General features: G+C 43.8%; 1 protein-coding gene across 1 annotated transcript in view; it reads left to right on the top strand.

Annotated features, from left to right (window-relative positions):
* The window catches only part of LOC143764759 (myocardin-like), a 618,138-nt gene that overhangs the window by 557,363 nt on the left and 36,117 nt on the right, over window positions 1-24,658 (top strand). Inside the window, exons 6-9 of the mRNA XM_077250689.1 lie at window positions 3,852-4,009; window positions 4,342-4,467; window positions 13,713-13,966; window positions 14,076-14,241. Of these exons, the coding sequence (XP_077106804.1) occupies window positions 3,852-4,009; window positions 4,342-4,467; window positions 13,713-13,966; window positions 14,076-14,241 (704 nt within the window). The remainder of the gene's footprint in view (window positions 1-3,851; window positions 4,010-4,341; window positions 4,468-13,712; window positions 13,967-14,075; window positions 14,242-24,658) is intronic.

The following is a 24,658-nucleotide window of genomic DNA, read 5'->3' as shown; positions in this document are numbered from 1 at the left end:
GACCCTGGCGCTAGTATTATGTTCGGGCTAGCGGAACGCACCTAATGAAAGTATATATTTTATTAGGATAGATGCGTTCGCAGCCCAGGGTCCACCGAGCAGGAGAACCTGCTGCTAGCAAATAGCGGAACTAATGGCAGTGTTAGCTAACTCTGTTACTTCACAGAGCAGCCGTGAACTCAAAGTGCTGTGCCCTGTTAGACTCCACAGAGGCACAGGTTAACTGTCTAAACAAGAGCAGTCAGTAGTCTTGCACGCACACGAAACTCCTCGTCGGAGGTGCCAGCATTCTATGGGCTTATTTCAGCCAGGTCCCTGAACACACAAGCATACGAACTCCTCGCCAGAGGTGCCAGCATTCTAGTTGCTTATTTCAGCCGGGTCCCTGAACACACTCATACAAGACCACACAGGTGCAAAGTACATACGTACGGCCATGCGAGAGTTATATAGCTGCAGCAAGTAAAAGACCTTCCTAGAAGGACCAATGAGAGGCTGCCATACCTGAGCATGTGACCCTAAATCTCCACTGAGAGATCTTGCCCTGGGCATGCTCAGTGTGTGCCAAGCAGGACTTAGTGCTAGCACCTACAGGACCTTCCAGAAAGGACCAATAGACTTAGCTGCAGTATCTGACCATGTGACCGTCGATCTCCACTGAGAGATCTTACTCAGGGCAAGCTCAGAATGAGAAGAGCAGGACTTAGTCCCAGAAGTGTCTCCTCGCCGCTGCCCAGCACTGACTTCAATGGCAGAAGCAGGAAAAGCAGCAGTAACTCTTTGTACAGAGTGGGACTGAGCAAGATGCTGGGACTGACGTCTCTGCTGAGCAGGCTCCACTGCGGCAGGAGAAGAATGGGAGACCGCAGCAGAGATGGACTGAGATTCCCCCTGTGCAGAGGCGGGAACTCGACACCTAACAGCTGGCTCCAGGTTTTTGAGGGCCCCATGCGAAAGGGTCTCAGTGGGCCCCCTTTAACACATATCACAATTCATGATGCACAGATACAGCAGAGAAATATACCACAGCCCACATAGCATATAACACAGTCAAAGTAGCATATAACAGCCCAGTAGCATATAACACAGCCACGTGGTATACAGCACAGCCACGTAGCATATAACACAGCCCATGTAGCATATAACACAGCCCACGTAGCATATAGCACAGCCACGTAGTATATAACACAGCCACGTATTATATTACATGGCCCACGTAGCATATAACACAGCCCACATAGTATATAGCACAGCCATGTACTATATAGCACAGCCACATAGTATATAACACAGCCCACATAATATATAGCACAGCCACATTTTATATAACACAGCCACTTAGTAAATAGAACAGCCACATAGTATATTGCACAGCCACGTAGTATATAACACAGCCACGTAGCATATAACACAGCCATGTAGTATATAACACAGCCACATAGTATATTGCATGGCCCACGTAGCATATAACAGAGACCACATAGTATATAGCACAGCCACATAGTATGTAGCACAGCCACATAGTATATAACAGCCAATGTAGCATATAACACAGCCCACGTAGTATATAGCACAGCCACGTAGTATACAGCACAGCCACATAGTATATTGCACAGCCACGTAGTATATTGCACAGCCACGTAGTATATAGCACAGCCCACATAGTATATAACACAGACCACGTAGTATATAACAGCTTGCATAGTATATAGCACAGCCCACGTAGCATATAGCACAGCCATGTAGCATATAACACAGCCATGTAGTATATAACACAGCCACATAGTATATTGCATGGCCCATGTAGCATATAACACGACCCACATAGTATATAGCACAGCCACATAGTATATAGCACAGCCCACATAGTATATAGCACAGCCCATGCAGCATATAGCACAGCCCAAGTAGTATATAACACAGCCCACATAGTATATAGCACAGCCCACGTAGTATATAGCACAGCCATGTAGCATATAGCACAGCCACATAGCATATAACACAGCCATGTAGTATATAACACAGCTATGTAGTATATTGCATGGCCCACGTAGCATATAAAATGGACCATGTAGTATACAGCACAGCCGCGTAGCATATAGCACAGCCACGTAGCATATGACACAGCCACGTAGTATATAACACAGCCACATAGTATATTGCATGGCCCATGTAGCATATAACATGGCCCACGTAGTATATAGCACACCCACATAGTATATAGCACAGCCCACATAGTGTATAGCACAGCCCATGCAGTATATAGCACAGCCCAAGTAGTATATAACACAGCCCACATAGTATATAGCACAGCCATGTAGTATATAGCACAGCCCACGCAGTATATAACACTGCTCACATAGTATATAGCACAGTCTACACAGTATATAACACAGCCCACGTAGTATATAGCACAGCCATGTAGTATATAGCACAGCCCAAGCAGTATATAACACAGCCCACACAGTATATAATACAGCTCACATAGTATATAGCACAGCCATGTAGTATATAGCACAGCCCACGCAGTATAAAGCACAGCCCAGGCAGTATATAACACAGCCTACGTAGCATATAACACAGCCACATAGTATATAGCAGTGTGGGCACCATATCCCTGTTAAAAAAGAATTAAAATAAAAAATAGTTATAAACTCACCTTCCGGCGGCCCTCGGATCCAGCCCAGGTCTTTAGCGATGCTCCTGCCAGGTCCGTTCCCAGTGATGCTTTGCGTCAATAACCTGTGATGATGTAGTGGTCTCATGAGACAGCTAGTCATCTGGGGTCATTACCGCAAAGCATTACTGGGGACCGGAGCATCGCGAGAAGCGGGAAAAGCTGCCGGGGATGCCAGAAGGTAAGAATCTCATGATTTTTTTTATTATTATTTTTAACTTGACATCTTTTTACTATTGATGCTGCATAGGCGGTGTTTAAATCCCGCCCCAATATCGCTGATTGGTCGCGGCCGGCCGGGCGCGACCAATCAGCGACACGCGATTTCCGTTACAGACAAATGGACAAACAGACGGAAATGGACCTTAGACAATTATAGATATAGATTAGGGGCAGATACATTTTTAGAAAGGATTTTGCAGGTATTGTGACATTTATTTTCAAAGTATTTTCAGGTCCAAGGCATGGGCTACTTTGGAGCTTTTTGTAGCACTACTAATTGATATTAAAAGGAAACTGCCATGTAAAAAATGTAATTAACTTGCAGATATGGGGTTAATCTGCAGGTTAATAGAATTCTGAAGCTGCCCAGTACCTGCACTGAGAGCCCTTCTGCCAAGAGAAATGAACTTTATTCCTCCTAGCAGCCTTGGGCTTTCAGTCGTAAGTGTGCAGCCGGCATGGCTTCAGTCACCGCTCTGTACATACTTAGTGCCATCTGTAACTATACCCCGGAAATGATTGACTGACTGACAGCCGACCCAGCATTAGAGACAGTGTGCAGAAACATAAGGTAAATTCTACTATTTGTGAAATCTTCACATCTGTATGAATAGTGTGGCTTGGTCAGGAGCAGTTAAGAGAGGAAGAGAGGACTGCTGTACTAAGAAAAAGCAATTGCTCTTGGAAATGTATTGTAGTTCTAGCACATAATACTGCTAATTCAGCAATGTGCAGCTTGACGCACAGATGAGCATATTGAGATGAAACAAAGGTACAAGAAAGAAACATTAGGTTAATCTGTATATCTGTGCTTTGTGAATAATAATATGATTGTGGCAATAGCCCTTTTAAAATCAAAACAAGCATGTATCATCATTATTTATAAAAAAAACAAACATGAAGGGAACACCATCTAATTTTCATTTATATAATACATATTTTCTTTTTAAAGATCAGATCAAGATCTCTTCATCTTCTGATACTTTTTCTTTTGTTGATGACATCACCAACTCTTCTTCTTCTTCATCCACTTCTTCTTCACCTCGCTTTGCTCCCTCTCCTGGTCTTTCAGTTAACCTGTCCCCAACACCCACGAGCAATGCATTTCAGGTATGACAGTGGTTCATAACAGGAAAATTGGTACACTGGACTTGTTACAGCTTGATTGAAAACAGTTTGACAAACCGAATATGAAATAAATGTTTCTTGCATTAAAATATTCTGAATTTAATGATGCTGAAAAACTATATTTTATCATTTTATTAGGGACCAGGAACACCATTAACAACAACAGAAAATGTACTTTTCTTTTTTGTAATTTATTGATAAAATCTTAACTGAAACTATGCAGATGTAATATTTTGATCAAATACATTTTTGTTAAAGTTTCACATGTTAAACAGTTGTAGTATTTTAATACTATTTCTTCCATTTTCTTATAGTTGGATTTTCCTCAAATAATTGAGGTGACCCAGCCAATTGCAGGAGCTATTGTAGAGGCTGACCCATTGGCAACCAATAGGGCAGTTATCCATCATTCAGCACAGGCTTCATCTGGTGTTCCTAAGGTATATGTTACAGAAAACTCAAGTTACCATTTTATATATTTTTGTTCTATATTACAAATGTAATATACGGGGTGGGTTATGTATATGGATACATCTAAATAAAATGGGAATGGTTGGTGATATCAACTTCCTGTTTGTGGCACATTAGTATATGGTAGGGAGAAAACTTTTCAAGATGGATGGTGACCATGTTGGCCATTTTGAAGTTAGCCATTTTGGATCCAATTTTATTTTTTCCAATGGGAAGAGGGTCATGTGACAGATCAAACTTATTGAGAATTTCACAAGAAAAACAATGGTGTGCTTGGTTTTAATGTAACTTTATTCTTTCATGAGTTATTTACAAGTTTCTCTTTGTTTACATCCATTGACATGTCACAGAGGTTAACACGTGATGAGCGGATAGAAATTGGGTTGATGTCTGGTGAACGCAGTACCCGGGTCATTGCAGAAGATTTCAATGCAAGACACCCCACGCAAGAAAACTGTCACCATTCCCATGTTATTTAAGTGTATCCATATAAATGGGCCACCCAAAAAAGTTTGCCTCATCATTGAACATAATGTTCTGTTTAAATTGAGGGTCCTGTTTCAATTTTTGTTTCACCCATTCTGCAAATTCAGCACGCCGATCTGGGTCATCTTCCTTGAGATGCTGCAGCAGCTGGATTTTGTAAGGGTGCCATTTGTGAGTAGCTACTATCCACCAAATGGATGTTCGACTGATACTAGATCAGCACTCTGAATTTGCAAAACAAAAATTGGAACAGGACCCTCAGTTTAAACAGAACACTATGTTCAGTGATGAGGGAAACTTTTTTGGGTGCTACTCATCTATATAGCATCCGGCAGTATCGATGACCACACTATTCCCCCTGATGAACCGTACTAACGGGGAAACGCGTCGGGGCGACACCAGCACACGCTAAGTTATATTTCATCATTATCCATTATATACTCTGATCATTTGTGTAGGTCCCCACTGGACTATGGTTTGCATTAAGTGTATGTCCATGATGGAAATGGGACTGGTACAGTTATTCTCAGACTAAATGTGGATTGATTCTTTGATCTGCTATGTGGTGATGTGTTTATCACAATGGTACTTGGGGGTGCCTGTTGAAGGTTTTTTTTGGTACTTATTTATACTGTGTACACTTTTTTTCACCACTGCTCCTTACTATATTGTTTTCCCACCTACATTGAGAGGGATATCGTAGGGAAGAGAGGGACAGCCTGCGTTGAGTGGGGGCGCCGAAAAATCGTCTCTTAGTGTCCTAGAGTGAAACGAGTCCTTGAAACATATATAGCAAATCGGCAGAGTTCTTAAGGCAGAGTCCTCAGCAAGGTGATCAAAAGGTGAGTGTGACAGGTGACGTGGTGCTGATCCAAACACTGTCGGTACAGAAAGAGTCAAATCCAGGTATGAAGTAAACACAGGGAAGTCCAGAACAAGTCCAAAAGTTCATCCCAGGTGTGACATGGACACGGGTAAGTCCAGAAACTAGTTCATAAGTTGATCCCAGATGTGGCATAAACACAGGTAAGTTCAGAAACAGGTTCACATTAAAGTATTATACTGGTGTTTTTTCCAACAGCTCCCACTGAGGGGAGTAAATGAAGGATTAAGTAGCAACACTCAGTCCAGATACAAAGTCCCAAAACATAGTTCCAAAAACACAGTTCTTACCAGGAGGAATGAACCGAGGGTTAAGTTCCAAGTCAGCAGACTAATGATAACATAGAGAGTGTAGCTTATATATGCAGGAAATGTCCAGAGCCAGAGGTAGAGACACACTCAGAACCAGCAGCTGAGCTGAAGGAGAACAGAATCAGAATACTCCAGCAAAGAGGCTGACACCTGACCCGGGTTTTAAACAAATGAACAGGAAGTAGGGCAGACAAAAACAGCAAACTCCATCTTAACAAAGGGCAAAATCATTCACAAGGTAACTTAGAAAACCCGGAATACTGACATTACTCCCCCACTAGAAACGGCCTCAGGACGAACCTGGACCAAGCTTGTCTGGGTATCTACGATGAAATTGAGCAACCTTCAGGGGAGCATTGATGTTACTTACTGGTTCCCAAGAATCGTTTTCAGGAGAGTAACCCTGCCATCTAACTAGATACTGAAGCTGGTTCCTATGCAGTCTTGAATCGATAATGTCCTGTTCCACAAATTGCTCTTCGCCATCAACCAACACTGATGGAGGAGGAGGTACAATATTTCCCTGAAATGTGTTAAGAGAGACCGGTTTTAATAGAGAAACATGAAATACTGGGTGTACCTTTAGAGTTCGTGGCAGCTTCAGCCGACAAGCAACAGAGCTCACAATCCCGGTGATCTTGAATGGACCGATGAACTTCTGCCCCAGTTTCTGCGAAGGAACACCCAATCTTAGATTCTTTGTGGACAACCAAACCGAGTCTCCTACCTTATACATGGGTGCCGGTTTCCGGAATCTATCGGCCGACTTCTTGTAACGCTCCTGTGCTGCGGTCAGGGAGTCTTTCAAAACTTCAAGACTACGTTGCAACACCGCCACTCTGTTATGAACTGCCGGTACCGAAGTAGCAACCGGAGACCTTTGCACAATATTTGGATGATATCCCAGATTGGTGAAAAAAGGCGTTACATTCGTGGAACTGCTCTGTGAGTTGTTATATGAAAATTACGCTAGTGGAAGTAGCTTCAGCCAATCACCCTGCAAATGACTGACGGAACAGCGTAGATATTGCTCCAAGGTTTGATTAGTCCGTTCAGTCTGCCCGTTGGTCTGAGGGTGGTATGCAGAAGACAAGCAAACATTAATGTGGAGCACAGAACAAAATTCTTTCCAAAACCTAGAGGTAAATTGTATTCCCCGGTCAGAGATGATCTCATCTGGTACCCCATGCAGCCGGAAAACGTTCTAGATAACCAGATCCACTGTCTTTGTAGCTGAGGGAAGACCGGTGCAAGGAATGAAATGAGCAGCCTTCGTTAAATGGTCCACTACCACCAAAATAGTATTTTTACCGCCAGAGGTGGGTAACTCCACAATAAAGTCCATTGAAATAGACCCCCAAGGGTGAGATGGTACGGGTAGTGGCTTAAGAAGGCCAGTAGGTGAAACACGAGGAACTTTGTAACGGGCACAAACCTCACAAGAGCGGACATAGTCATTCACATCCTTCAAGCAGGTAGGCCACCAGAAAAAATTACTTAAAAATTCCTGCATCTTCTGTACCCCCCGATGACCAGCCAATATGGAGTCATGGACCAATTTTAGAATTCGAAGTCTCACAGCCTCAGGGACATAAATACAGTGATCTCTAAGCCATACACCATTCTGAAAGACAAGATTCACATTGTCAGGTGGGGCAGCAAGAAATACGTCACCATCATAGGCCAGCTTGATCTCCTCCCACAAGTCCTGGTCCTGGAGCACTCCTATGAAATTGGCATGAGACAAGATGGTCTTAGACAGGGTCCCAGGCACGGAATCCATCGTGTGGATTCGGGATAGTGCATTTGCTTTCCCATTATGTGAACCTGGGTGGTACGAGATGATAAAATCAAAATGGTTGAAGAAAAACTCCACCTAGCTTGTCGAGGAGAAGACATCTGGCAGACATAAAGAATTCCAAGTTACGGTGATCTGTGAGCACTACTACCTGTTGAGTTGCTCCCTGCAAATGGTGTCTCCATTCCTTAAAGGCAGAAATGATTGCCAAAAGTTCCTTATCTGCAATGTCATAGTTCAGTTCAGCAGATGATAACCTGCAAGAAAAGAAGACACATGGGTGCAGCAAACCTTTGTCTCCAGTTCGTTGTGAGAGGATTGCTCCCAGTACACAGAAGCATGCACCTCCATGACAAAAGGCAGTGCAGGATCCGGGTGCGTCAATATCGGAGCCGTGGTAAAACAAACCTTGAGGCGATCAAAGGCTTCCTGGGCTTGCGAGGACCATACAAACTTCTTCCCCTTCTTAGTGAGGAGAGTGATGGTACGGACAATTTCTGAAAAATTCCGGATAAAACGTCTATAAAAGTTAGCAAAACCAAAGAATCATTGTACCTCTTTGATGTTTCCTGGTACCGGCCAATCTATGATCGCCTGGATCTTGCTGGACTCCATATTTAATCCCTGGGGAGAAATAACATAGCCTAAAAATTGAATCTTGGAGCAATGAAATTCACACTTTTCGAGTTTGATGTACAAATGATTATCTCTCAAATGTCTGAGCACGGTCTTGACATGTTCCTGATGTTCCTGTAGTGAATCAGAGAAAATCAAGAAGTCATCCAGGTAAATTACTACATAATGATCCAGTAAATCCCTGAAGATATTTTTGGCTAAGTGTTGGAAAACAGCAGGAGCGTTACAGAGTCCGAATGGCATCACTAAAAATTCAAAATGTCCATATCGACATCTGAAAGCTGTCTTCCATTCGTCTCCGGGACATATATGGAGTAAATTATATGCCCCGCGGAGATCTAATTTGGTAAATATTTTAGCTTGGCGAACTCTCTCCATCAATTCAGGAATTAATGGCAACGGGTACCTGTTATGAATGGTTACCTTGTTTAGCTCCCGGTAGTCAATACAAGGTCTTAGAGTGCCATCTTTCTTCTTTACAAAGAATATGGGGGCTCCCGCTGGTGAAGAGGATGGTCGGATAAACCCCTTGGCTAAATTCTCATCTATGTATTCTCGTAATGTCTTTAATTCTGGAGCTGACAACGGGTAAACATGGCCGAAAGGAATCGCTGCCCCAGGAAGCAGCTCTATGGGGCAGTCATAAGGTCTATGTGGAGGGAGTTGGTCTGCCTTCCTCTTGTCACAAATGTCCGAGAATTCCTGGTAAACCAGAGGGAGAGTAGATACCTGTTTCGTTTCCTCCAAATTCTGGGTAACTAGAGCCATTACCGGTGGACTGATGGTAGGGCTACACTTCGGAAGGAAGGATATCTCCTTGGTTTCCCAATTGATGTTTGGATTCTGTGACCGTAACCAGGGAATTCCTAAAATTACAGGAAAATGAGGAGAAGATATTAGCATAAAGGAAAGTGTTTCCTGATGGTCTGGTTCCATCTTACACTTCAGAAGCACCGTCTCCCGGCCTACTGGTCCGGAAACTAATGGAGAACTATCCACCATTTCCATGGTGACTGTTGAGGCTCTTAGTTGTGTCTTAATACCATGTTCCTTGGCAAAAGAAGAATCCATGAAATTTCCACCTGCTCCAGAGTCTATCATAGCAGAACTTGGTATCCACTGTCCCTCCCACAGAATCTGAATAGGAAGAGAACAATGTGAGTATTTCTCCCCCTGATCTTTAGGGGAAGTCAGCATCACTGTTAGGGGAACCACAGCATTTTCTATATGTAAACTGGTCTCCGAAACTTCCGACTCAGTGTCCGTGTTGTCATAATCTGTTACTGCCGCCAACACTTTGTTAGGTCACCTGGGAAATTTAGGACAATTAATGAGGAAATGATCCGATTGACCGCAGTAAAAACATAAGCGCTCACGAAACCGATATTCACGGCGTTCGTTACTCTCACGTTTTTGTAGTGAGTCCACTTGCATAGGCACCTCCTCAGCTTCCCGCGGGTTCTTGCTGGTAGTTTCCCTAGATGGAAGAGTAAAATTAGTGATGCGATTCACAGCTGCCAATTTTTCTTGTCTGCGTTCAGTTAGGCGGCTATCAATATGCACACAGTGTTGTAAAAATAACTCAAACTCCTGTGTAGGGTTGAGCGACTTTTATTTTTATAGGATCGGGTCGGGTTTCACGAAACCCGACTTTCTCAAAAGTTGGGTCGAGTGAAATCGGCCGATCCTATAAAAAAGTCGGGGTCTGGGTCGGCCGAAACACGAAACCCAATGCAGTGCAATGGGATACTATGGTTCCCAGGGTATGAAGGAGAGGAAACTCTCCTTCAGGCCCTGGGATCCATATTTAGGTGTAAAATAAAGAATTAAAATAAAAAATATTGATATACTCACCCTCTGACGCGCCCTGGTAGTAATTGGCATCTTCCGTTCCTAAGAATGGCGCTTGAAAGACCTTTCGATGACGTCACGGCTTGTGATTGGTCGCGGCGGCCCACGTGACCGCTGAGCGACCAATCACAACAAGCCGTGATGTAATTCTCAGGTCCTAAATTCCTCTTTCTAGGAATTTAGGCCATGAGAATTACGTCACGGCTTGTGATTGGTCGCTGAGCGGTCACGTGGGCCGCCGCGACCAATCACAAGCCGTGACGTCATCGAAAGGTCCTTCACGCACTCATTCTTAAGAAGTAAGGCTGCCGGAAAGAAGCCGAGGGTGAGTATATTCCTATTAGGTATATACTCACCCTCGGACGCACCCTGCTTCTTTCCGGCAGCCTTCCTTCTTAAGAATCAGCGCGTGAAGGACCTTTCGATGACATCACGGCTTGTGATTGGTCGCGGCAGCCCACGTGACCGCTCAGCGACCAATCACAAGCCGTGACGTAATTCTCATGGCCTAAATTCCTAGAATAAGGAATTTAGGACCTGAGCATTACGTCACAGCTTGTTGTGATTGGTCGCTCAGCGGTCACGTGGGCCACCGCGACCAATCACAAGCCGTGACGTCATCAAAAGGTCTTTCGAGCGCCATTCTTAGGAACGGAAGATGCTAGTTACCAGCGGCGATGCCCAGGCTGCATCGGAGAGGTGAGTATATCAATATTTTTTATTTTAATTCTTTATTTTACACTTAAATGTGGATTCCGATACCGAGTTCCGATACCGCAAACATATCGGAACTCGGTATCGGAATTCCGATACCAGATTCAGAAGATCGCCGACCTCATGGCCGACCCCACACAGGGGTCGGGTCGGGTTTCATGAAACCCGACTTTGCCAAAAGTCGGCGACTTCTGAAAATGGCAGACCCATTTCGCTCAACCCTACTCCTGTGGAGACTCTGAGCAAGCTAGCTCATCCTTGATTGAACTGGACAACCCTTTCCTAAAAAATGGCAATAAAGCATTGTTATCCCAGTTGGTGTCCACTACTAACCTCTTAAATTCAGTAATATATTCTATGACTGAACGTTTCCCCTGGCGTAAGGAAAGCAAGGATCTTTCAGCGGAGGCACGGCGGTTGGGATCATCAAACATTTGAGCCATAGCTGCCAGAAAGTCATCCAAATTATTTAGACGGACATCACGACTTTCAACCATAGGATTTGCCCAAGCCAGTGCCCGTGATGTCAACAACATAATAATACATATTACCTTAGATCTATCAGCCTGATAGTAGGAGGCATCTACAACAAAAAATAATATGCATTGATTAACAAACCCGCAGAATTGACTTTGGTCACCATTAAACCGGAAAGGAGGCAATTTAGGCATATTGGTGGGTGGTGTATGCTGAACAGGTGGTGTATGCTGAGCAGGTGGTGTAACCTGAGCTTCTACCAAGGTACATAAATCTTGCAGAGCATGACCAAACACCTGCGCATTGTGGTTAGCCTGGGAGTCCATGTCTCTTATCTTATTTTGTACAGCCGCCACCTCCTGCTGCAATGAGTTAGTCATAGCAAACTTCTTGTCTACCCGTGTCTCTGTCATTGACCCAGCAGAATCCTTTTTTTTTAGGCTGGAGTATCCTGTAATACTATTGTAGGAACTCAAGGATTCTGATAGCATGGGGCAATGAACAGACAGAGATGGGTTTCTTTAGTGCAAATAGTGTATTTGTACAGCAGCAATAACACCAAAAACAATATACTGATAACCCACAGTGTCCTAGAGTGAAACGAGTCCTTTAAACATATATAGAAAATCGGCAGAGTTCTTAAGGCCGAGTCCTCAGCAAGGTGATCAAAAGGTGAGTGTGACAGGTGACGTGGTGCAGATCCAAACACTGTCGGTACAGAAAGAGTCAAATCCAGGTATGAAGTAAACACAGGGAAGTCCAGAACAAGTCCACAAGTTCATCCCAGGTGTGACATGAACACGGGTAAGTCCAGAAACTAGTTCACAAGTTGATCCCAAATGTGGCATAAACACAGGTAAGTTCAGAAACAGGTTCACATTAAAGTATTATACTGGTGTTGCTTCCAACAGCTCCCACCGGGGTGAGTAAATGAAGGATTAAGTAGCAACACTCAGTCCAGATACAAAGTCCCGAAACATAGTTCCAAAAACACAGTTCTAACCAGGAGGAATGAACCGAGGGTTAAGTTCCAAGTCAGCAGACTAATGATAACATAGAGAGTGTAGCTTACATATGCAGGAAATGTCCAGAGCCAGAGGTAGAAACACACTCAGAACCAGCAGCTGAGCTGAAGGAGAACAGAATCAGAATACTCCAGCAAAGAGGCTGACACCTGAACCGGGTTTTAAACAAACGAACAGGAAGTAGGGCAGACAAAAACAGCAAACTCCATCTTAACAATGGGCAAAATCATTCACAAGGTAAATTAGAAAACCCGGAATACTGACAGGTGTCTTGCATTGAAATCTGCTGCAATAACCCGGGTACTGCATTCACCAGACATCAACACAATTTCTATCCGCTCCTCACGTGTTAACCTCTGCAACATGTCAATGGCTGTAAACAAAGAGAAAGGTGTAAATAACTCATTAAAGAATAAAGTTACATTAAAACCAAGCACACCATTGTTTTTCTTTGTGAAATTCTCAATAATTTTCACATGACCCTCTTCTTATTTGAAAAAATAAAGTTGGATCCAAAATGGCAGACTTCAAAATGGCCGCCATAGTCACCACCCATATACTAATGTGCCATAAACAGGAAGTTGATATCACCAACCATTCCCATTTTATTTAGGTGTTTCCATATACATGTAACAATGTAACAACCTGTACTTATGTAGTCAATATGTGACTTGAGGAATTGTTTATTCAAGCTTTGGAAAATAAAATGGCTATATAGTCATTGGATAATGTATATATGTAAAATATAATACATTCAACATTTAAATTGCAACATAACTAAGGAAAAGTCCTGGAATTATGAAAATCACCTGAATGATAGACATGTAAATTTTTACGAAACTATGAAAAAATGGAAGCAAAAAATGTCAAAACATCTCGATTTATTTGGTATCAAATGAGTGCCACGTGCAAAAGTACATGCACTCATATACCATGGCTGTTATCAGTGACATTATTAATAGCTGTCTTAGGAGAACTAAAATGAGAACTGTGCCTTCACAAAAATAATGATATTATCATATTGTTAATTAAGGTTCCAGTGAAGTCATCTGACATGGGAAAAAGCCAAAGGCAAAAAAAGCTCAAAGATTCTAAACCCAAGGTGAAGAAACTCAAGTATCATCAATACATTCCACCAGACCAGAAGGCAGACAGATCCCCGGTTGCAATGGATGCAGCCTATTCTCGGTTGCTGCAACAGCAACAGATATTCCTCCAGTTACAGATCCTCAACCAGCAGCAAAACCAAACCTTTTGTGTTCAAACAGTTCACCCTCTGACAACTAGGTATGTCCTACCTGAAATAAGGACAATTCTGAATGGATCGGAATGTGTGATTACAACAATTTCCTGGACACAATAGAATTCAAATATTTTTTTTCTCAATTTATTTTAGTATCTCTGCTGAACAGGTGATCAGCTTTACGGGCACTACACAAGTTGGTGCACCCACCATAAATCTCTCATCTGCACATAGCACAGTCATGGCCCAAGTATCCAATTCACCCACAAACTCTATTTTGAAACCAGAGATGTTGCCAGCAAACTTGGATGATCTCACAGTAAGTGTGAAAACATTTTCTCTTTCTCATTTAAATCATCTATGATCTTATGTAATATTAAACAATTTACTCACTTGTACATTGATATCTAGTGGATAAATGGACAAAGATCCCAAACTCTGGTTCCACAGTGTTTGCTAGTTTATTTTTTGGCAACGGATGTTGTTGAACTTATCTATTGACAAATACAACCACTGTAAGTTTATGCTAAGTAAGAAAACCAATATGAAATAAATACAGCAACATTGTAAGACAAGTACCTTACAATAATATTCTGCATAGTAAATATATTGTATTTGTCCCTGTAGTCCCTGTAGCTCTAGTCTACAGACCTGTATCTGCATGGCACCAATAGTAAACAGACAAAATGGATACCTTATGCAGTCCCCTGCTAAATGAAAACACCAGGGCCAAATAAGTACCAAGTTATCAGAAAATGGAGGGGACAAATTATGCACTACAAAAACATTGTAGAAAAAACATGTGGACTACAGCCATATAATTTACATTGATCTATTTATACAAAGAAAAATGAATAAATATTTACATTTTGACCAGTTTTTATCAATCTGTATAAGTCAAATATACTTTCAAAAACTTTGCATAAACTAACAGTGTAAGCAAATATAAGAAACTTTCTAATATATTTTATCAGAGAAATGAACGTCTCTCCACTTATGAGCCCATTTTCCCCCTTTCCAAAAATAGCTCTAATCTGTTTTGTTCAGGACAAGATGATTGCCAAATTACTATGCGTATTGAAGTCAATGGAAAGGGCACAGGTAGTGAGGAGGAGAGAGGGGCCGGAACAGACAGAGAAACTTATTATTTATTTATATAGCACCATTGATTCCATGGTGCTGTACATGAGAAGGGGTTACATACAAATTATAGATATTACTTACAGTAAGCAAACTAACAATGACAGACTGATACAGAGGGGAGAGGACCCTGTCCTTGCGGGCTTACGTTCTACAGGATGGTGGGGAAGGAGACAGTAGGTTGGGGGGTTGCAGCAGCTCCTGTGTTGGTGAGGTGGTAGCTCTGGTAGTGGTGAGGAGGCAGCAGGGTCATTGCAGACTTTAAGCTTTCTTGAAGTGGTGGGTTTTCAGGTTCTATCTGAAGGATCCGAATGTGGTTGATAGTCGGACGTGTTGGGGTACAGAATTCCAGAGGATGGGGGATATTTGGGAGAAGTCTTGGAGGTGATTAGGTGAGGAGTGAATAAGTGTGGACGAGAGAAGGAGGTCTTGGGAGGACCAGAGATTACGTGGGGAAGATATCTGGAGATTAGTTCAGAGATATATGGAGGAGACGGGTTATGGATGGCTTTGTAGGTCAGTATTAGTAATTTGAACTGGATACACTGAGGGAATGGGAACCAGGGAAGAGATTTGCAGAGGAGAGAAGCAGAGGAGTAGTGAGGAGTGATGAATTAGTTGGGCTGCAGAGTTAAGGATGGACTGGAGAGGTATGAGATTGTTAGCAGGGAGGCCACAGAAAAGGATGTTGCAGTAGTCAAGGTGGGAGATAATGAGGGCATGCACAAGCATTTTAGTAGATTGAGGGTTGACAGATTCTGGAAATATTTTCGAGCTGGAGGCCACAGGTGGTGCAAAAAGCTTGGTTGTGCTGTTTGAAGTACAGGGCAGAGTCAAGGGTCAAGGCAGCAGACTTCCGGTACAGGGGAAAGCGTGATGTCATTTATTGTGAGAGATAGATCAGGTAAGGAAGATTTGTGAGATGGAGGAAAGATGATGAGTTCAGATTTGTCCACATTGAGTTTGACGAAACGAGAGGAGAAAAAGGAGAATATGGCTGATAGACACTTTGGAATTCTGGACAGCAGAGAGTGGTGTCTGGGCCAGAGAAGTAGATTTGAGTGTCATCAGCATAAAGTGGTGCTGGAGTACATGGGACTTTATGAGTTGTCCCAGGCCAAATGTATAGATTGAGAAGAGTAGGGGTCCTAGAACAGAGCCTTGGGGGACTCGAACAGAGAGAGGGTGCGATGAGGAGGTAGTGTGGGAGTTGGAGACGCTGAATGTGCGGTTGGAAAAGTATGAGGAGATCCAGGATAGGGCGAGGTATTTTATGCCAAAGGAAGAGAGGATCTGTAGTAGGAAGCAGTGGTCAACTGTGTCGAAAGCAGAGGACAGGTCTAGAAGGAAGTGTATGGAGTATTGTCTGTTAGCTTTGGCTGTAAGTAGGTTGTTAGTAATTTTGTCCAGGGCAGTCTCAGTAGAATGATGGGGATGGAAACCAGATTGTAGATTGTCAAAGAGCAAGGTTAGGGAAGGCATAAGTGTGGTGGTTGGGGAGGAGGTAGGATGGTGTCTAGTGCACAAGTTAAAGTGTGTTTTGAAGAGGAGACAATTAAGCTCCCCTTCAGTTATGTTGGAGAGGGAGGTTATGGGGGAAGGGCATTAGTCTGGTATACAAAGGGGTTGTGGTGGTTGAACCATAAAGACTTGCCTTGTTTGGTCCATCTTATTTTTGAAGTGTGTGGCAAAGTCCTCAGCAGAGATGAAGGAGGTTGTAGGGGGCAGTGGTGGGCAGAGGAGGGAGTTAAATGTTTGAATAACTGGGGTTGTAGGATAGGGAACATGCTGCAGGTCCTGCTGCAGTTTAGTTTATCACAGTGCTTGATTCACAGTTGATCAGTTCCATTCCTCTGCTGCTTCTCTATGTGTGTGCTGCCTTAGTAAAGAAGAGTAGGAATCCCTCTGTCATTCTGTGTGTGCTGTGTGTTGGAGACGCTAGAGCAGCTGGTCGCCACTCACTACTGATATGGAAATTTGGTTTGGGATGAATCTATTCTGGTGTATATGCTGTCACCGTTCCCAATTATTATCAGATCAGATATATTGAGCGCTCAAGAAAGAATGAACTCTGACACAAAGTGACAGTTTAGCATTCCATCCAGATCTCTGGTTTATTCCTTGATACATAGTTTTATAAAAGCGTATAAAAGGGGGGTGGTTAGTAAATAAACATACACCTTATTGTGGGCGTACTGGCGGGTGAAGGTTCGCTCTCCCAGTCGATAGCTCTCCGAGCGATTGGTGTACAGGGCATTGGACACTCTGGTGAAAGTGGCAGGGGCTTCAGATGGAGGCGAGAGGAGTCTGGGCCCGTGACTGACAGACAGATCTGTTAACATCATGGCAACCTGTGACATCAGGGGAGTCCTCCAGCAGCTCCCACCACTGCATCGCTTCTTTCAGCTTTATTCCTTGATACATAGTTTTATAAAAGCGTATAAAAGGGGGGTGGTTAGTAAATTAACATACAATTTAGCTATTATTTCATTGGCTGACTGAGTACATAATGTATTTAACTGAGTACATGGCATATTCGAACTATGGTCTACCTAGCAACAAGCTAATTTAGCACTCTTGGAAATAGCTGTCACCCTTATCCTGCTAGTCAGCAACATTCTTAGACATTAGTTTCGAACCATCTGGTCTAACTTCCCGTTTTCTGGTGTTTGAGACATATTGGAAAGTACCAAGGACCATCTGGCCTAACTCATGTGATTAAGTTGAGCAATTGATTATAAAGTAGCTGAGTATATAGTTATATATATTTGCTTTTTTATGTAAGTATATATGATTTAAAGGAGCATACATGTAAGTGAGATCTACATGATATATATATTTCTATCACAAGCCCCCCTTAGATATCACTTGCCCTAATCCTAGCCTCCTGTCCCAAAGCGCTGCAACTCTTTTGTGCTGCCGGTGAACTGACATATGCCTAATGCACATGCCCTACCCCGTACAGACTTTTTGCAAATGGGCGGTCAGGAGATCTGTCCCTAAAGGGGGGTAGAAGCATGCATAGTCCCATATTGGCGAACTTGTCCAATCAGTTCCACATATTCATCATCATCAGGGTTGGAGGAGCCGTCAGGTGGGTGAATCTGAATTCAGATAGGTTCGTCCAGGAGGAGATGTGGCATCAGGTTTGTTGTTTCCTTGACTGTCTTTTCCATCATCCTGCGGATACAAGGGATTACTGTTGTGAACTCTGTGTTCAGGCTCCCTCTTGTGGTCACTGGTGGTATGGTGTGACTTTTGCTTTGGGCTTCCCCTGGTGGCTTTGTCTGTTATCCTGCTGGTCTCTGGCTATCAGCTGGTTTATTATCCTCTGGGAGGTTCCTATATAGCTCTGTTTTACTTTCACTTATTGCCGGCTGGCGATGTAATCAGTGCTACTCCGATTCTTTCTGACTACCTTGCTCCCAGTTCATCCAGGACAAGCTAAGTTTTGTTTGCTCATTTTTTGATCAGCAGTGTTTATCATGTTTTCTGTTCCAGCTTGCTAAAATGTAATTCCCTCGCTTGCTGGTTGCTCTAGTGGGCTGAGTTTCTCCCCACACACCGTTAGTTGGTGTGTGGGTTCTTGAAATCTCAGGATGGATATTTTGTAAGGGTTTTTTATTGATCGCATATACCCCTGCTCTATTTTTCTGCTTTCTAGTACTAGTGGGCCTCTTTTGCTGAATCTGATTTCATCCCTATGTATGTGCCTTCTTCTTACCTCACCGTTAATATTTGTTGGGGGCTTCTATATCTTTGGGGATTATTTCTCTGGAGGCAAGCGAGGTCTTTCTTTCTCTTTAGGGGTAGCTAGTTCCTCAGGCTGGCTCGAGACGTCTAGTAATTTTTTAGGCACGTTCACCGGCTACCTCTAGTTGTGTTGGATAGGTTCAGATTTGCGATCAGTCCAGTTACCATCTCCCTAGAGCTCGTCCTTGGTTTAATCACTTGCTGGTCTATTTGTGATCCTCAGCCACTAGGGATCATAACAGTACAGCCGGCCCACAAAGTGTTAATTGCATGGCAGAAGCAGGAGAAAAGAAGCCTTGAGACATTTTTTTTTTTTTTTTTGTGTTGTTGCAGTGTGTCTAGCTGCTGTGGCTGGCTTCTCTCCTCCTCTTAATCTTGGTGTGGCTCTGAGTTCAGCTGCTGACATGGATGTCCAGAGCTTGGCTTCCAGTCTGGATCATCTTGCTGCTAGGGTTCAAAGTATTCAGGATTTTGTTGTTCACAGTCCTATGTCAGAGCCTAGAATACATATTCCGGAGTTGTTTTCTGGAGATAGATCTAGGTTCCTAAATTTCAAGAACAATTGTAAGTTGTATCTTTCTTTGAAATCTTGTTCCTCTGGTGATTCCGTTCAGCAGGTTAGAATTGTCATTTCTTTTTTGCGGGGTGACCCTCAGGATTGGGCTTTCGCATTGGCGCCAGGGGACCCTGCATTGCTCAGTGTGGATGCGTTTTTTCTGGCCCTTGGATTGCTCTATGAGGAACCTAATCTTGAGAACCAGGCTGAAAAAGCGTTATTGGCCCTCTCACAGGGGCAAGATGAAGCAGAGGTGTACTGCCAGAAATTTCGGAAATGGTCGGTGCTTACTCAGTGGAATGAGTGTGCCCTGGCTGCAAATTTCAGAGAAGGTCTTTCTGAAGCCATTAAGAATGTCATGGTGGGGTTCCCTACGCCTGCAGGTCTGAATGAGTCAATGACTCTGGCCATTCAGATTGATCGGCCTTTGCGGGAGCGCAAACCTGTGCACCATTTGGCGGTGTCTTCTGAACAGACACCTGAATTTATGCAATGTGACAGAATTCTGACCAGAAGTGAACGGCAAAATTATAGACGGCAAAATGGCTTGTGCTTTTACTGTGGTGACTCAGCTCATGTTATCTCAGCATGCTCTAAGCGCAAAAAGAAGGTTGATAAATCAGTCACCATTGGTACTTTACAGCCTAAGTTCATTTTGTCTGTTACCCTGATTTGTTCCCTGTCATCTTACCCGGTTAATGCTTTTGTAGATTCAGGTGCTGCCCTGAGTCTGATGGATTGGTCGTTTGCCAGGCGCTGTGGTTTTGATTTGGAGCCTTTGAAATTCCCTATTCCACTAAGGGGAATTGATTCTACACCATTGGCTACGAATAGACCTCAGTACTGGACACAAGTGACCATGTGCATGACTCCTGTTCATCAGGAGGTGATTCGTTTTCTTGTGCTGCATAGTTTGCATGATGTAGTCGTGTTGGGTCTGCCATGGCTGCAGACTCATAATCCAGTCCTGGATTGGAAAGCTATGTCTGTGTCAAGTTGGGGTTGTCAGGGAATTCATGGTGACGCTCCTGTGGTGTCAATTGCTTCGTCCACTCCTTCTGAAGTCCCTACGTTTTTGTCAGACTACCAGGATGAATTTGAGGAGCCCAAACTCAATTCTCTACCTCCTCATAGGGATTGTGATTGTGCTATAGATTTGATTCCTGGTAGTAAGTTTCCTAAGGGACGACTTTTCAATTTATCTGTGCCGGAGCATGCTGCCATGTGGAGTTATATAAAGGAGTCTTTGGAGAAGGGACATATTCGCCTGTCCTCATCCCCTCTTGGTGCAGGATTCTTTTTTGTGGCTAAGAAGGATGGTTCCCTGAGACCTTGTATTGATTATCGCCTTTTGAATAAAATCACGGTCAAATTTCAGTATCCTTTGCCATTGTTAACTGATTTGTTTGCTCGCATTAGGGGGTCTAGTTGGTTCACCAAGATAGATCTTCGTGGTGCGTATAACCTTGTGCGTATAAAACAGGGTGATGAATGGAAAACTGCATTTAATACGCCTGAAGGCCATTTTGAGTACTTGGTGATGCCTTTTGGACTTTCTAATGCTCCTTCAGTCTTTCAGTCCTTTATGCACGACATCTTCCGTGAATATCTGGATAAGTTTATGATTGTGTATCTGGATGATATTCTGTTTTTTTCGGATGATTGGGAGTCTCATGTTAAGCAGGTCAGGATGGTCTTTCAGGTCCTGCGTGACAATGCTTTATTTGTGAAGGGCTCAAAATGTCTTTTTGGAGTCCAGAAGATTTCTTTTTTGGGTTTCATTTTTTCTCCTTCTACTATTGAGATGGACCCAGTCAAGGTTCAGGCTATTCATGACTGGACGCAGCCTACATCTGTTAAGAGTCTTCAGAAGTTCGTGGGTTTTGCTAATTTTTACCGTCGCTTCATAGCTAATTTTTCTGGTGTTGTTAAGCCTTTGACGGATTTGACCAAGAAAGGTTCTGATGTGACTAATTGGTCTTCTGCGGCTGTGGAGGCCTTTCGGGAGCTGAAGCGTCGGTTTTCTTCGGCTCCGGTCTTATGTCAGCCAGATGTCTCACTTCCCTTCCAGGTGGAGGTTGATGCTTCCGAGATTGGAGCAGGGGCTGTTTTGTCGCAGAGAAGCTCCGATGGCTCTGTGATGAAGCCATGTGCTTTCTTTTCAAGAAAGTTTTCGCCTGCCGAGCGGAATTATGATGTCGGTAATCGGGAGCTGTTGGCTATGAAGTGGGCATTTGAGGAGTGGCGACATTGGCTCGAGGGAGCTAAGCATCGTGTGGTGGTCTTGACTGATCACAAGAATTTGATTTATCTCGAGTCGGCCAAACGGCTGAATCCCAGACAGGCTCGTTGGTCGTTGTTTTTCTCTCGTTTTGATTTTGTGGTTTCGTACCTGCCTGGTTCGAAGAAGGTGAAGGCTGATGCTCTTTCTAGGAGTTTTGTGCCTGACTCTCCTGGAGATTCAGAGCCGGCTGGTATTCTTAGAGAAGGGGTGATTTTGTCTGCCATCTCCCCAGATTTGCGACGTGTGCTGCAAGAGTTTCAGGCAGATAGACCTGATCGCTGTCCACCGGAGAGACTGTTTGTCCCGGATAGATGGACCAACAGAGTCTTTTCCGAGGTTCATTTTTCGGTGTTGGTGGGCCATCCTGGAATATTTGGTACCAGAGACTTGGTGGCCAGGTCTTTTTGGTGGCCTTCCTTGTCGCGGGATGTGTGTTCCTTTGTGCAGTCTTGTGGAATTTGTGCTCGGCCTAAGCCTTGCTGTTCTCGAGCCAGTGGTTTGCTGTTACCTTTGCCTGTCCCGAAGAGGCCTTGGACGCACATTTCCATGGATTTTATTTCAGATCTCCCTGTCTCTCAGAGAATGTCTGTCATCTGGGTGGTGTGTGATCGTTTTTCTAAGATGGTCCATTTGGTACCCTTGCCTAAGTTGCCTTCCTCCTCCGAGTTGGTTCCACTGTTTTTTCAAAATGTGGTTCGTTTGCACGGGATTCCTGAAAACATTGTTTCTGACAGAGGATCCCAGTTTGTGTCTAGATTTTGGCGGACCTTTTGTGCTATATTGGGCATTGATTTGTCTTTTTCGTCGGCCTTCCATCCTCAGACGAATGGCCAAACCGAGCGAACTAATCAGACCTTGGAGACTTATTTAAGATGTTTTGTTTCTGCTGATCAGGACGACTGGGTTACTTTTTTGCCGTTGGCCGAGTTTGCCCTTAATAATCGGGCTAGTTCTGCTACTTTGGTTTCTCCTTTCTTTTGTAATTCGGGGTTTCATCCTCGTTTTTCCTCAGGTCAGGTGGAGCCTTCTGACTGTCCTGGAGTGGATGTTGTGGTTGATAGGTTGTATCAGATTTGGAATCATGTGGTGGACAATTTAAAGCTGTCTCAAGAGAAGGCTCAGCTCTTTGCCAACCGCCGTCGCTGTGTGGGTCCCCGACTTCGCGTTGGGGACTTGGTGTGGTTGTCTTCTCGCTTCGTTCCTATGAAGGTCTCCTCTCCTAAGTTCAAGCCTCGGTTTATCGGTCCTTATAAGATTCTGGAAGTCCTTGGCCCTGTGTCATTTCGTCTGGACCTCCCAGCATCATTTGCTATTCATAATGTGTTCCATCGCTCGTTGTTGCGGAGGTATGTGGTGCCTGTGGTTCCTCCGGTTGAGCCTCCTGCCCCGGTGCTGGTTGAGGGAGAATTGGAATACATTGGTGGAGAAGATCTTGGATTCTCGTATTTCTAGATGGAGGCTCCAGTATTTGGTTAAATGGAAGGGCTATGGTCAGGAGGATAATTCTTGGGTTGTCGCCTCTGATGTTCATGCAGCCGATTTGGTTCGTGCCTTCCATGTGGCTCATCCTGATCGCCCTGGTGGTTTTCATGAGGGTTCGGTGACCCCTCCTCAAGGGGGGGGTACTGTTGTGAACTCTGTGTTCAGGCTCCCTCTTGTGGTCACTGGTGGTATGGTGTGACTTTTGCTTTGGACTCCCCCAGGTGGCTTTGTCTGTTATCCTGCTGGTCTCTGGCTATCAGCTGGTTTATTATCCTCTGGGAGGTTCCTATATAGCTCTGTTTTACTTTCACTTATTGCCGGCTGGCGATGTAATCAGTGCTACTCCGATTCTTTCTGACTACCTTGCTCCCAGTTCATCCAGGACAAGCTAAGTTTTGTTTGCTCATTTTTTGATCAGCAGTGTTTATCATGTTTTCTGTTCCAGCTTGCTAAAATGTAATTCCCTCGCTTGCTGGTTGCTCTAGTGGGCTGAGTTTCTCCCCACACGCCGTTAGTTGGTGTGTGGGTTCTTGAAATCTCAGGATGGATATTTTGTAAGGGTTTTTTATTGATCGCATAGACCCCTGCTCTATTTTTCTGCTTTCTAGTACTAGTGGGCCTCTTTTGCTGAATCTGATTTCATCCCTATGTATGTGCCTTCTTCTTACCTCACCATTAATATTTGTTGGGGGCTTCTATATCTTTGGGGATTATTTCTCTGGAGGCAAGCGAGGTCTTTCTTTCTCTTTAGAAGTAGCTAGTTCCTCAGGCTGGCTCGAGACGTCTAGTAATTTTTTAGGCACGTTCACCGGCTACCTCTAGTTGTGTTGGATAGGTTCAGATTTGCGATCAGTCCAGTTACCATCTCCCTAGAGCTCGTCCTTGGTTTAATCACTTGCTGGTCTATTTGTGATCCTCAGCCACTAGGGATCATAACAGATTACGCAGCAACCAGAAATTATCACAAGAACAAAAATAACAAGTATGGCTTCCCCAATCTGTGCTAGCAACCTTTGCCATCCACTCATCCATCCAAAGTACTGGTCCCAAGGATCTTTCACTCCTGAGTTTTGTTTCAATTCCTCTGATAGCTCTGTGAGTTTCTGTATCGCCACCGTGACTTTACCATTGGGACCAGTATTGTCTGGGATGTAGGTGCAACAGGTGTCTTTGATCATTTTACAAACACCTCCTTTCTCAGCTAGAATCATGTCTAAGGCCATCCTATTCTGGAATGCCATGATGGAAGTGGGGCCTAACTGGTCTGCCAGACCTTTCAGAGCATCTCGGGTGTAGTTAACAAATCTCTGCTGGTTGTAATACACGTAATTTATCCAATCAACATTTTTGTGCACAGTTATTATTGGCAACAACTACTCAAATCCTGCCTTGACCTGGTCCCTGGCTTTAAATTCATCAGGTACCCCCCTAGGCACACCTACGGTGTCTGTATACACATGTGGATCAAAACTGCCTTTTGGGGCACTTGCCCGTTTTGGTCTGTTTACTGCAGTACTGGGT

The sequence above is a fragment of the Ranitomeya variabilis genome, chromosome 4 (assembly GCF_051348905.1).
Source record: "Ranitomeya variabilis isolate aRanVar5 chromosome 4, aRanVar5.hap1, whole genome shotgun sequence".
Taxonomy (NCBI): Eukaryota; Metazoa; Chordata; class Amphibia; order Anura; family Dendrobatidae; genus Ranitomeya; species Ranitomeya variabilis.
This window is presented reverse-complemented; position numbering and strand designations above follow the sequence as displayed.